The sequence below is a fragment of the Ursus americanus genome, chromosome 7 (genome assembly GCF_024610735.1).
Source record: "Ursus americanus isolate L20-20 chromosome 7, mUrsAme1.1.p, whole genome shotgun sequence".
Taxonomy (NCBI): domain Eukaryota; kingdom Metazoa; phylum Chordata; class Mammalia; order Carnivora; family Ursidae; genus Ursus; species Ursus americanus.
In genome coordinates, this window is record NC_142133.1 from 2,163,246 (window position 1) to 2,177,954 (window position 14,709).

The window sequence follows — 14,709 nt, forward strand, 5'->3', positions numbered from 1 at the left end:
ATTATCTTTTTGTTACTGACCTCTAACGATTGCACTGAGGTCAGAAAACGTGCTCTTTTTGATACTGATTTCATTGAAACTTGATTTACAGCCTACTACATGGTTAATTGTTGGAAATGTTCTGTGTGCATGTAAAGAATGTGTATTGTTCAGACAGCATTCTATATATATTAAGCTTATTGCCTTGTTCAAATGTTTCATATGCTTAGTACTTTTCATGACATCATTGATTACTGAAAGAGATGTATGAAAATCTCCACTCATGATAATGGATTTATTTTACTCTAGGTCTTTAAAAATTTTTACTATATGTTTTAAGCATATGTGTATACAATTGTGATATTCTCCTGGTGAACTAAAATTTTTATCACTAGATAATGACCTATTTCTCATTTTTAAAAATTATCTACACTTTGTATTTTAGAGTTGTAACCATGTGTTTTTTTGCATAGGTCTTTTCCATATATCTTTTTTCTCCCCCTGTTTTCACTCTTTCTGTGTCCTTATATTTTTAGAATGGCTCTTGAAAACAATTTATAGCTGGATTTTTTAAATCCACTCCAATAATTATTGCCTCAACTGGTGAGTTTGATCCATTTATACCGACTGTGACTACTGATATAATGGATCAACTTCTACTATCTTATTTGGCATAAATTTCCCTTTTTTCCACGCTTATTTTTTTCTTGCCTTCATTGGTAGAGTCCTCTACATCTTTCATTAGTTTAGAAATAATTCTGTATTTAATCTTTTGGTTTTCTGGAAATTTTAACATCATGTTTACTTTAAAAGTCTGAGTTACCCTGCTAAGCAACACAGTACCTTAAAACATTTTAACTCTAATTCTAGCTACCCCATTCCTGAGTTCTTGTCCTGGATTTTAGTTTTTTTATAACCAGATTAAATATCGCTATTTCATAGAGTTGTTCTATTCACACATTTACCATTCTCTTTGCTATGTCATCGCACCTCTTCAACTTCCAGAGACCATTTTGCTTCTTCCTAAAATATATTCTTTAGAAATTTCCTTAAATGTAGTTTATTCGTCATAAATATTTAATTTGCTTTCTCTGAAATATCTTTATCTTGCCAGTATTCTTGAAAGATATTTTGATGACTAGGAAAACTCTAATTTGACAGCCCTTGTTTTTCAGTACATTGAAAACATTCCACCATTTAATGGACCAGTTGTTGAAAGTCATTTTCAATCTATATTAGCCCTTTGAAATTAATCTGTCTTATCTCTGGTTGCTTTTAAATTTCTACTCTGTCTTTGGTGTTCTTTCATTTTCTATCAATATGATGTTTTTAGATATGGATATCTTTTTTAAAAAATATTTTATTTATTTGACAGGGAGTGAGTACAAGCAGGGGGAGCAGCAGGCAGAGGGAGGAGAAGCAGTTTCCCTGCTGAGCAGGGATCCTGATGTGGGGCTCGATCTCAGGACCCCGGGATCATGACCTGAGCTGATGGCAGATGCTTAACTGACTGAGCCACCCAGGCACCCCAATATGGATATCTTTTTATTTACCCTGCTTTTAATTCATTTGGATTCTTGAACTGAGGTTCATATTTTTCATCAGTTCTCAATCATTTATTCTCAATCATTTTTTCACATGCTCTCTCTGCCCCCATTCCCTCCTGGAACCCATTTAACATGCATATTAGATCTCCTTATGCTTTATCCTTCATATAAATCTTTTAGATATTTCTTGTTTCTCTATGGGCATTCGAAGTAATTTCTACAACCAATTTTCTTTTAATCCACATCTTGAGTTTCTAATTTCAATATTTTCACTTCTAGAAGTTACTTTTCAAAACTTTCTGGTCAATTATTAGTCTTCTGTTTCTTCGTTATATTTCTAATTACCTCATTTCTTTAAAACCACTGAACGTAATTTATGTTGTATTATGGTATCGCAATTGTGAGTCTATTCTATTTACAATTTTTGCTCTCACTTTGTGTGTGTATGTTCATTGTGAACTCATGTTCCTTGGCACCTTATCTGAGGAAACTTCTAAGGTCTGGGATGCTTCTATCAGGCACCTGAGGGTAACCAGTCTGGGACTCATTTCGACCAGATTCTCTGCTGTTTTGACTGCCAACATAGTGTGAATTCAAGTCCCATGTCCACGTAAATGTGGACCAGCAGTTAGGAACTCCAGGAGAGATTTCCTCCCCATAATCAAAGCTGAGACAGACATTCCCACTTTCTCCCTCTGCAGAGCAGGGTTTTCCCTAATTCTATCACACAAGCGTCCTGCAGGAGTACTAACTCAATGCAGGGATCACTGGTTCAACTACTACCTTGATTGTTGCAAGTCTTTGCCTTCTGCTCCTTATGCCTACCCTGGCTACTAGGGATCAGCAGGTACCTGAGGGAAAACACTGGGCTCCAGGCCTCAATTACCTTTCTGATTTTATGTTCATTATCATTTCTGGCCTCCAAAGAATTTTTTGATTTTGCTCTCTGCTCAGGGGTGTGTCTGTGCACACACTCGACGTTCTTACTTGTACTGCACCTCGAGGATAAGTGTAGTACACCACACCGCTGAAAACAAAAATGTTCTATTTAACTTTACTTCCTTTAGAAGGATTTCTTCTCTTATTCTATTTGGATGTTGGAAGAGAAGGAAAATGCATGGACTTGAGCCACAAGTATAATATGGGTAAAAATCTAGTCCTGTAAATTCACTCTTATTGCCCTTCATGTAGCAGATTAGGTTCCAGGCACAGCAGTCATAGTGGCTTAATTTAGCTGCTCAGGTCTCCCTGAGCTTGTTTCTTTTCCAATCTGTAAAATGGCAATGATTTTAATCCCTCTCAAAGTTCTTAGAAAAATTAAAAAAAAAAAGTTCTTAGAAGGATTAAATCATACATGTAAAAACTCAGTTCAGTGTCCAGTACTTAAAACACTTAACAAATACCAGCTATGGTTATTTTCAAAAAATTCTCTCTAATCTTGCCTGGTTAATTGTCCAAATTAGCCTTAGAGTGATTTTTTCAATTTCTAAAGAGAATTCTTTTGGAATTCTGACTGAAGTTAATTTTGGTTGAAATAATGAAGTAATTTGGGGAGATCTGACCTCCCAACAAAATCAGGTTTCTTCAGCCAGGAACATGGTGTATGTCCCCATTAAGTCTTTGATATCCCTCAGCAAAGTCTGACAGTCCCTCGTTTAGGTTCTGAACATACCTGTTATGTTTCCTATTTTATAAAAGTTTCTTATATATACTCTTGAATATGTTATTGTAAGTAAAAATAATTTCTAATTAGTTATTGCTGGAATATGTAAAAGCTTTTCCTTTTTAATGTTTATTTTACAATTGGATATCTTGCTGAACTTTTGTAAAAAATCCCATGGTTTGTAGGTAATCACATCATCTGTACATGATCTTTTTTTTCTCCTTTCACAAAGTTACACTTCCTCAGTGGCTCCTTTATTTCTCACCTTAAGCATGTATATACTGCTTCATAGTAAATTTGTTATTGATTTCATATTCCTTGAAGCACACTGCAATAAGTTTTATCAGGGATGTAAATTGAATTATAACATTTTCAGGCATTTATTAAGATGACTGCATGGCTTTCCTCCTTTACTCTAAAAATGCAGTAAAATATATTTTTCTTTTTAAAAAACTTTTATTTAAGCTTAATTAACATATACTGTATTATTAGTTTCCGAGGTAGAATTTAGTGATAAAATATACCTTTCCTACCAGAAAGCCAAACTTGTATTTCTAGAATGCATGTCAGCCTACATGGTCATGGATTGTTCTGGTGATAAACAGTTGGCATTGATTTGCTCATAATTCTTTAGACTTTTTAATCTATTTAATTCTTTCTGATTTCCTTTGACAATTTTTGGCACTGGGTTGACACTAACTGTATAAAATGAATTAGGATGCTTTTTCTACACTCTGGGACAATTTACATGGTTTTAAATATTTCCTTCCTTGAAATGTTAAAACAATTTGCCTATAAAACACCTGGACTTGATGTCATTTTTAAAAAGAATTCATCCATAATTCATCAAAGACTTCAATGATTTTCTATTGTAGATTTTGTGGTAAGTGGTTTTCCAGGAAAGAGTTCGTTTCACCCAGATTTTCAAATTTATCAGCAGAGGGTAATACAGAATTTATAATTTAAAAACACACTTTAATTTATCATAATATTTTTGTTCTTTATAAGTTTCTGGCTTCTATTTCTTGCTATGACTATATATTTTATTTTTCTTCTTCAGTGTTCTCAGAGTATTCATCCTGCCTTTAATTTTAATAGTAGTCACAACATTTTCCAAAAGCATTTCTTTATCCTTCATTTCTCTAATCATCAAAGTTAATTTTGAAATGGAACATTTTGACTCTATTCTGATGAAAATATCCAAAATTTTACCTATTAGCTCCTCCATCTGTACCTCAATCTCAGGGCCCCATTAATTCTCAGTTTTTAACATCAGTTTATCCAAATACCACTAAATTATTGCTGTTTTCACTATTTATCCTTTTGAAGAATTTAACATTTCACTCCATTTTAGAAAGAGATTTACAACAATTATTTAAATTTATTTATGTTTAAGCGGTTTCAGTTTCACTACAGTTGTTTGGTATGAGTTGGTTTAATACACCCAATTTTCTTTCATGTCTAAATTGGTTGGAATAATCTAAGTAGCTACTTTTCTCAAGAAGTGGTATAATTTCTAAAAGAGAGTTAAGATGGCGGAGGAGTAGGGGACCCCTTTTTCAGCCGGTCCCCGAGTCGAGTTGGAGAGGTACCAGACCATCCTGAACATCCATGGAATCAGCCTGAGACACAGGAAGATACATCTGGATCTCTACAAATGAACATCTCCAGCACTGAGTATTGAGGTATGAAGAGGGGAACTGTGAAACCGCGCACAGATATCGGAAGATAAACGGAAGGGGTAGGGAGATGCCGCGTTCGGGCACCGGGAAGTGGTAGCCACCTGCACGGGGGAGCGGGCGGACTCTCGGACTGGCACCCGTGAGAGAGCAGACTGAGACGGAGAGCCAGGGAACGCGCGCAACCAGACTGAAAATTGGAGCTCCGGTGCCTCACTGGAACCACACTGAGGCCGGGAGCTCCGGAGCGCACAGGGTCGGCTGGTGGCTGGTGGCTGGCGGCTAGCGGTGTTAGAAACACAAAGGAAAGAGACGCGCTGGCCCTGGAAGTGAGGGCTGGGACGCCGGGTATGGGGTGCACATCCCAGGACACTGCAGGGTTGAGCAGCACCAACAGAAACAGAGTTAAAGTGGCCAGAACATCAGTGGAGAACGGTCTGTGATCCCTCTGTTCTGAGACAAAGGCTGAGATTCGGCCACTGCTGCTCTGACTCTGAGAAGAGGCACAGCAAACCGCCAGGGAAAGCCGCCAGAGAACAAAAGCCTGGAGATACCGGCTCACAGTGTGCCCATCCCCATCCCCCCTCGCAGGGGACACGGAGACTCTACCCAAACAGGGTTGCCTGAGTATCGGTGCGGCAGGCCCCTCCCCCAGAAGGCAGGCTGAAAAATCAAGGCCACATCCCTAAGATACCTATAAAACTAGGGCGCATGGCCTGGGTCCCGGTCAATAATTTGGGCTCTGGGCAACCCCGCACCCTCTCCTCATCAGAATGACGAGAAGGAAAAATCCCCCCCAGCAAAGAAAAGACAATGAGTCTGTGGCCTCTGCCACAGAACTAATGGATATGGATATAACCAAATTATCAGTAATGGAATTCAGAGTAACAACGGTCAAGATGATGTGTAGACATGAAAAAAGTATTAACGAAAAAGTTAATGAGAATATAGAATCTCTAAGGGCGGAAATGAGAGCGAATCTGGCAGAAATTAAAAATTCTATGAGCCAAATGCAGTCAAAACTAGAGGCTCTGACGGCCAGGGCAAATGAGACAGAAAAACATATCAGCGAATTGGAGGATGGGTTAGTAGAAGAAAAAGCTAAAATACAATCTGGACTCAAATCCACACTCAGGAATGTAGGTTACGGGAGATTACTGACTCAATGAAACGATCCAATGTCAGAATCATCGGCATCCCCGAGGGGGTGGAGAAAAACAGAGGTCTAGAAGAGATATTTGAACAAATTGTAGCTGAAAACTTCCCTAATCTAGCAAAGGAAACAAACATTCGTGTCCAAGAGGCAGAGAGGACCCCTCCCAAGCTCAACCACGACAAACCTACACCACGTCACGTCATAGTGCATTTAGCAAATATTAGATCCAAGGATACAGTATTGAAAGCGGCCAGGGCAACGAAATTTCTCACGTACCAAGGCAAAGGTATCAGAATTATGTCAGACCTGTCTACACAGACCTGGAATGAGAGAAATGGTTGGGGGGGGGGTGCATTTTTAAAGCTTTTTCAGAGAAAAACATGCAGCCAAGGATCCTTTATCCAGTAAAGCTGTCATTCAGAATTGATGGAGAAATAAAGACCTTCCAGAAACGCCAGTCACTGACCAATTTCGTAACCACGAAACCAGCCCTACAGGAGATATTAAGGGGGGTTCTATAAAAGTAAAAAGGCCCCAAGAGTGATACAGAACAGAAAGTCACAATCTATACAAATAAAGACTTTACTGGCAACATGGCATCATTAAAATCATATCTCTCAATAATCAGTCTCAATGTAAAAGGCCTAAATTCTCCCATAACGCCACAGAATTGCAGATTGGATAAAAAGACACGACCCATCCATTTGCTGTCTACAAGAGACTCATTTTGAACCTAAAGATACATTCAGACTGAGAGTAAGGGGATGGAGTACCATCTTTCACGCCAATGGACCTCAAAAGAAAGCTGGGGTAGCAATTCTCATATCAGACAGATTGGATTTTAAACTAAAGACTATAGTTAGAGACACAGAAGGGCACTATATTACTCTTAAAGGATGTATCCAACAAGTGGATATGAAAATTATAAATATATATGCCCCTACCAGGGGAGCAGCAAGATACACAAGCCAACTCTTAACCACAATAAAAAGACATATCGATAAAAATACGTTAATAGTAGGGGACCTCAACACGCCACTATCAGCAATAGACAGATCACCTAAGCAAGAAATCAACAAAGAAACAAGAGCTTTGAATGCCGTACTCGACGAGTTGGACCTCATAGATATATATAGAACACTACACCCCAGAACCAAAGAATACTCATTCTATTCTAATGCCCATGTAACATTCTCAAGAATAGACCATGTTCTGGGTCACAAAACAGGTCTCAACTGATACCAAAAGATTGAAATTATTCCCTGCATATTCTAAGACCACAATGCTTTGAAATTGGAACGCAACCAAAGGAAAAATTTGGAAGAAACTCAAACACTTGGAGACTAAGAACCATCCTGCTCAAGAATGATTCGATAAACCTGGAAATCAAAAATCAATTTAAATAATTTATGGACACAAACGAGAATGAAAACACAACGGTTCAAAACCTATGAGATACTGCAAAGGCAGTCCTAAGGGGAAAATACATAGCCATCCAAGCCTCACTCAATAGAATAATCTAAAATGCAGTTTTTATATTCTCACCTCAAGAAGCTGGAACAGCAACAGATGGACAGGCCTAATATACACACGAGGAAGCAGGTGACCAAGATTACAGCAGAAATCAATGAATTAGAAACCAGGAGTACAGTAGAACAGATCAACAGAACTAGAAGCTGGTTCTTTGAGAGAATTAATAAAACTGACAGACCACTGGCAAGACCTGTCCAAAAGAATAGAGAAAGGACCAAAATTAATAAAATTATGAATGAAAAAGGAGAGGTCACAACCAACACCAATGAAATTGGAAGGATTATTAGAAGCTTTTATCAACTGCTTTATGCCAATAAATTAAGCAATCTGGAAGAGATGGAGGCCTTCCTGGAAACCTATAAATTACCAAGACTGAAACAGGAAGACATTGATTTTTTAAACAGGCCAATTAATTATGAAGACATTGAGTCAGTGATGAACAACCTTCCAAAAAACAAAACTCCAGGCCCGGATGGTTTTCCCGGGGAATTCTACCAAACATTCAAAGAAGAAATAATACCTATTCTCCTAAAGCTATTTCAAAAAACAGAAACAGAAGGAAAGCTACCAAACTCATTCTATGAGGCCAATATTACCTTGATCCCCAAACCAGGCAAAGACCCCATCAAAAAGGAGAATTACAGACCGATTTCCCTAATGAATATGGACACCAAAATCCTCAACAAGATCCTGGCTGATAGAACCCGACAGTACATTAAAAGGATTATCCATCATGACCAAGTGGGATTCATCCCTGGGATGCAAGCGTGGTTCAACATTCGCAAACCCATCAGTGTGATAGATCATATCAACAAGAAAAGACTCAGAAACCATATGATCCTCTCAATAGACGCAGAAAAAGTATTTGACAAAATACAGCATCCTTTCCTCATTAAAAACCTTCAGAGTATAGGGATAGATGGTACATTCCTCAGTCTCATAAAAACCATCTATGAAAAGCCTATGGCAAATATCGTTCTCAATGGGGAAAAGCTGGAAGCCTTTCCCTTAAGATCAGGGACACGACAAGGATGCCCACTCTCGCCACTATTATTCAACATAGTACTAGAAGTCCTGGCAACAGCAATCAGACAACAAAAAGGGATAAAAGGTATCCAAATCGGCAAACAAGAAGTCAAAATGTCTCTCTTCGCAGATGACATGATCCTCTATATGGAAAACCCAAAAGACTCCACCCCCAAACTACTAGAAGTTATAGAGCAATTCAGTAATGTGGTGGGATACAAAATCAATGCTCAGAAATCAGTTGCATTTCTATTAACGAATAATGAGACTGAAGAAAGAGAAATTAGAGAATCCATCCCATTTACAATAGCACCAAAAACCATACATTACTTTGGAATTAACCTAACAAGAGAGGTAAAGGATCTATACTCTAGAAAATATAAATCACTCTTGAAAGACATTAAGGAAGACACAAAAAGATGGAAAAATATTCCATGCTCATGGATTGGAAGAATTAACATAGTTAAAATATCCATGCTACCCACAGCAATCTACACTTTCAATGCTATCCTGATCAAAATACCGATGACATTTTTCAAAGAGCTGGAACAAATAGTCTTTAAATTTATATGGAAACAGAAAAGGCCCCGAATCGCCAAGGAACTGTTGAAAAGAAAAAACAAAGCTGGGGGCACCACAACGCCGGATTTCGAGCTGTACTACAAAGCTGTGATCACAAAGACAGCATGGTACTGGCACAAAAACAGTCACATAGACCAATGGAACAGAATAGAGAACCCAGAAATGGACCCACGGCTCTTCGGGCAACTAATCTTTGATAAAGCAGGAAAAAACATCCAGTGGAAAAAAGACAGTCTCTTCAATAAATGGTGCTGGGAAAATTGGACAGTTACAAGCAAAAGAATGAAACATGACCACTCTCTCACACCATACACAAAGATAAACTCCAAATGGATGAAAGACCTCGATGTGAGACAGGAATCCATCAAAATCCTAGAGGAGAGCATAGGCAGCAACCTCTACAACATCGGCCAAAGCAACCTTTTCATGACACATCTCCAAAAGCAAGAGAAACAAAAGATAAAATGAACTTGTGGGACTTCATCAAGATAAAAAACTTCTGCACAGCCAAGGAAACAGTCAAAAAAAACTAAGAGGCAGGCCACGGAATGGGAGAATATATTTGCAAATGACACTACAGATAAAGGACTGATATCCAAGATCTACAAAGAACTTCTCAAACTCAATACACGAGAAACAATCAAATCAAAAAATAGGCAGAAGATATGAACAGATACTTTTCCAATGAAGACATAAAAATGGCTAACAGACACATGTAAAAATGTTCAAAATCATTAGCCATCAGGGAAATTCAAATCAAAACCACACTGAGATACCACCTTACGCCAGTTAGAATGGCAAAAATAGACAAGGCAAGAAACAACAATTGTTGGAGAGGATGTGGAGAAAGGGGATCCCCTCCTACGTTGTTGGTGGGAATGCAAGTTGGTACAGCCACTCTGGAAAACAGTGTGGAGGTCCCTTAAAAAGTTAAAAATTGAGCTACCCTATGATCCAGCCATTGCACTACTGGGTGTTTACCCCAAAGTAACAGACATAGTGAAGAGGAGGGCCATAACCACCCCAATGTTCATAGCAGCATTGTCCACAATAGCTAAATCGTGGAAGGAGCCGAGATGCCCTTCAACAGATGACTGGATTAAGAAGTTGTGGTCCATATATACAATGGAATATTACTCAGCTATCAGAAAAAATGAATTCTCAACATTTGCTGCAACATGGATGGCACTGGAGGAGATAATGCTAAGTGAAATAAGTCAAGCAGAGAAAGACAATTATCATATGGTTTCTCTCATCTATGGAATATAAAAACTAGGATGATCGGTAGGGAAGAAAGGGATAAGGGGGGATAATCAGAGGGGGGAATTAAACATGAGAGACACTGGACTATGAGAAACAAACTGAGGGCCTCAGAGGGGAGTGGGGTGGGCGATTGGGATAGACCGGTGATAGGTAGTAAGGAGGGCACGTACTGCATGGTGCACTGGGTGTTATACGCAACTAATGTATCATCGAACTTTACATCAGAAACCAGGGATGTACTGTACGGTGACTAACATAATAAAAAATCATTTAAAAAAAAAGAATATAGGACTAAGAATTTGAAAAGCAAATGTACATTTTCAAGCTCCTGGTAAGTTCTGTTTTCAGCAAGAATGTTTTTAGATGATTTATAATGGGAATTTTTCAAATTACTCATTATAATAAAATTGCTGGATTATGCTAAAAAATAAAGAATTGTGGTCCATATATACAATGGAATATTACTCAGCTATCAGAAAGAACGAGTTCTCAACATTTGCTGCAACATGGACAGCACTGGAGGAGATAATGCTAAGTGAAATAAGTCAAGCAGAGAAAGACAATTATCATAGGATTTCTCTCATCTATGGAACATAAGAACTAGGAAGATCGGTAGGAGAAGAAAGGGATAAAGAAAGGGGGGGTAATCAGAAGGGGGAATGAAACGTGAGAGACTATGGACTCTGAGAAACAAACTTTGAGGGCTTCAGAGGGGAGGGGGTGGCGGAATGGGATAGGCTGGTGTTGGGTAGTAATGAGGGTACGTATTGCATGGTGCACTGGGTGTTATACGCAAGTGATGAATCATCGAGCTTTACATAAAAAACCAGGGATGTACTGTACGGTGACTAACATAATAAAAAAAATTAAAAAAAAAAAGAAGTGGTATAATTTCTGAACACTTGCATATCTGAAAATGTCTTTCTCCCATTGTCTTCACCTGTTAAGGCATCTTCACTAGGTACAAATTCTTGGGTTAAAAATTTTCCTCTCCAAAATGCGAGGGGATAGTTTCTTATCAACTCCTGGCACGGCACAAGACTGGCTTGGTTTTCCTTCTCTCACAGGTTACTGGCTTTTGTTTGTTCTTGCCTTTATCCTCATAATTTAATACTCTAAATTATAATTTCTGTCTAAATTACAGGATGTGTCTAATTATAGAATGCTTTTCTCAGTGACTTTTCTGGAACATGATGAGTTCTTTCAATCTCTACATGCAGATCTTTCTTTGGTCCCCCCAAAACTTTATTCAACTCTATCTTTGAACAATGGCTGCTCTGTTCTCTTTCAGAAACATCAGACACCCATGCTACAGTACCAACCTTTGTTCTACCGTCGGCTGTCCACTCTCTTGTTGGTACCATCTCTAGGTGCTCTGCATTCTGAGAGCTGCTCTTTGTGTGTGTGTGACACTGATTCTATTTTCTGAAGTGTCTGCTGTGCATCTGTGCTTCTGCTTTCTTTAGTTCCTACAAGCGTCACCATACTCACCTTGGACTGTTCTCTCTATACAGCTTTCTGTTTCTGCTTCACAAATAGCATATTTTCTTATATTCTTTTGAAGAGACCAAAAGTTTCCTGAAAATTTCCTGAAAAATGAGGTTATACACTGACAGAGCATAATTTTGTAAGTGTTTAGGACAATGCTCCTTCTCTTTGTTTTGCAGTATTCTGCCCAAAGTCCCACCACACCTCTACCTCACCCAGACTTGTGGCAACTTCACTCTCCTTTGGCTGTAGCAGGAGATATGCCTGGGTGATGGGACTAAGATATTTTTCCTTATTTTTCAGTTTTTTTTAAACTTCTGTTGTACATATATACTTTGGTGATACTTATTTTGGAAAAAAATAGAAATAGAAAAAATTTTTCTTTAAAGTACTCTGTGAACAGCACAATAAAAAAATCAGTTTTTGTGAATCTAGGATCTATACAAAAGTTATGATATGAAGATGACAAGTTAAAAGTTATGTACTTTTGCTTCTGAAAGGGGAAATTGCTAATATATTAAGAAAGAATGACAACACGATCTAATCCTCTTTCCCACACAAACACCAATTTTATTCCAAATAATCACATAATTTTAAAAATTTTCCTAAAACACTCTTACAAAAAGTAACCCCACTCATTAATTCTGGAAATTCCATTTTGTACGTTAGTAAGTACTACCTTACTTGAACTGAAATAGTCCAAAAATTCCACAGCTTCTATAGATTTCATTTTTAAAGTTAAAAAAAATCTACTTTTCATGATAAATGATGCTACCGATAACTTTACTTGGTGGACTTTTAGTTACTTTGGTAATTTTTACAATCTTACAAATAAGCAACACACACATAATATATATAAAATGATAATAAGCCAGTCTAATGGCTTGCATTGGAGGCCAGGGAGTTGCATTTTGTCAAACCCAAATTGAACAGAGTTGAATTTAGGTTAATACAGAGAAAGGCATGCTCTGGGTGTGTTGTCCTTTGTAATTCTTGAAGCATCAGATGAATAGTAAAAAGTTCAAAGAGCTTCTTATTACTCCTGTAAGAGAACAAGTACATGAACTTAGTTGCACACTCTCGGGAGTTTATCTGAAATGACAAGGAGAGATCATTTACTTGTAAATGTGGGCAAATGGCACCTGGTTTCAACCGAGTGCAGAACACACTTAACTCAAGGATTAATATGCCAAGACAAACAAAATGGGCTTTAGGAGATAAGCTTAAAGTGGAAAAGTATTCAAGGAAGAAAAGAATATGCTTTGTAATCCTGAAAACTGCACCCTAGTCACCACTAAAATGCTGGAGAATATTTTTTTTTCCTCACAGCTAGAAAAAAAAATACTTGATCATCTTATTTGAAGTAAGTAGCAGAGTACTGCGTTACCTTTTGACTTAGCTCCAACATACCTTTTCAAACATCCTCCTTCTAATAATCAGTCAGTAATTTCATTTTCAATCAGAACAATAGCTGGAATATATTTCTTTTATTTTTTTAAAGATTTTATTTATTTATTTGACAGAGAGACAGCCAGCAAGAGGGGGAACACAAGCAGGGGGAGTGGGAGAGGAAGAAGCAGGCTCCCAGAAGAGGAGCCTGATGCGGGGCTCGATCCCAGGACTCTGGGATCACGCCCTGAGCCAAAGGTAGACGCTCAACAACTGAGCCACCCAGGCACCCCTGGAATATATTTCTTATTTCCTTGTCTCCATGTATTTTTCTCTTGAAAGAGATTATCAAATAACCTATGTAACCACCCACTTAATACACAACGTTTCACATCTCTGTGGTTTTAAAGCTTTAATTTAAGACCTTCTTGTGCATCAGCTATTCCCAGCCCTCCTGCTGGAGCTTTGTCCTAGCTCTCTGTCTGAAATGAACATAAGCTATAACACACATCAAGAATAGTAAAATGCTTTGCCTCAAGGGAGGACGTAAAAAAAACCTTTAGGACTGCATAAAAAAAATCTCACAAATTAAGAGCTAAGACCCAATTAAACCTAAGTAATGTTACTGCAGCTTCGTCGTACCACAGGTAAACTATAACAGGCCTTCCTGAGAATCTACTGGATACAAATCCAAAACAACCATGCTACAGTCAGTCTGCAAGTGAAGGAAGACAATGAATCCATAAGCTTAACTGATGCCAGTCCAAAACTTGCTGAGTTGAGTTTGAGGTTACAATTTGACAATAAGTTACTGTGGTGTGGTATTGTGTGCTAGGCAGCAAGGAGAACATATGGACCCACTGTCACACATCTACAAATAATTTTAAGAGGTATTGTATTTACTATTCAATACCTGCTAAATACCTAAGTTCGCTACCATGCAAATCACAGGTGAGAGGAAAGGGAAGGGGCAGAGGAGCGGAACCAAAACCAAAATTTTACTGTTATAAACATGAGATGAGACAGGTGTTTAATTTGCCTCAAAAGAAACACTAGACTCTACCAAGATTAGGGAAAAAAAGCTTAAAAATCTATGTCCTTTATTTATAATTTAATAACTGGTTACATCAATGTTTGCATCGAGGGAAAGAAGAAGAAATGCAAAAGGAAAGCCCTTAATTCTTAAAATAAAATCCAAATTAGTGGCATAATAAGTCCATAATTATTTCCTAAAATAAAACCAGTTACCAACATCATTTTAAATCTCCTTTGCCCACTTCATTCTCATTACCTAAATTCATTTCAGTACATCAAAAGGATCTGCAGATAAACTTTTAATATCTTTTTTTATTTTCACCTGTGGTATTACAGAGTATCAGTGTGCAGTAATTCACTCTGATACTA

General features: G+C 37.8%; 1 protein-coding gene across 14 annotated transcripts in view; it reads right to left on the bottom strand.

Annotated features, from left to right (window-relative positions):
- CCDC138 (coiled-coil domain containing 138) overlaps nucleotides 1-14,709 on the bottom strand; it is a 188,832-nt gene that overhangs the window by 22,828 nt on the left and 151,295 nt on the right. For 12 of the 14 annotated variants that reach the window (XM_087863224.1, XM_045771604.2, XM_045771594.2 and 9 more), the window contains one exon: nucleotides 12,464-12,958. The exons of 1 other annotated variant lie outside the window; for it this stretch is intronic. In XM_087863224.1, coding sequence (XP_087719350.1) covers nucleotides 12,793-12,958 — 166 coding nt within the window. In that variant the 3' untranslated portion in view covers nucleotides 12,464-12,792. Of the gene's footprint in view, nucleotides 1-12,463; nucleotides 12,959-12,985; nucleotides 13,009-14,709 lie in introns of those variants that run through there. One more of the 14 variants, XM_045771597.2, reaches the window with a different exon arrangement.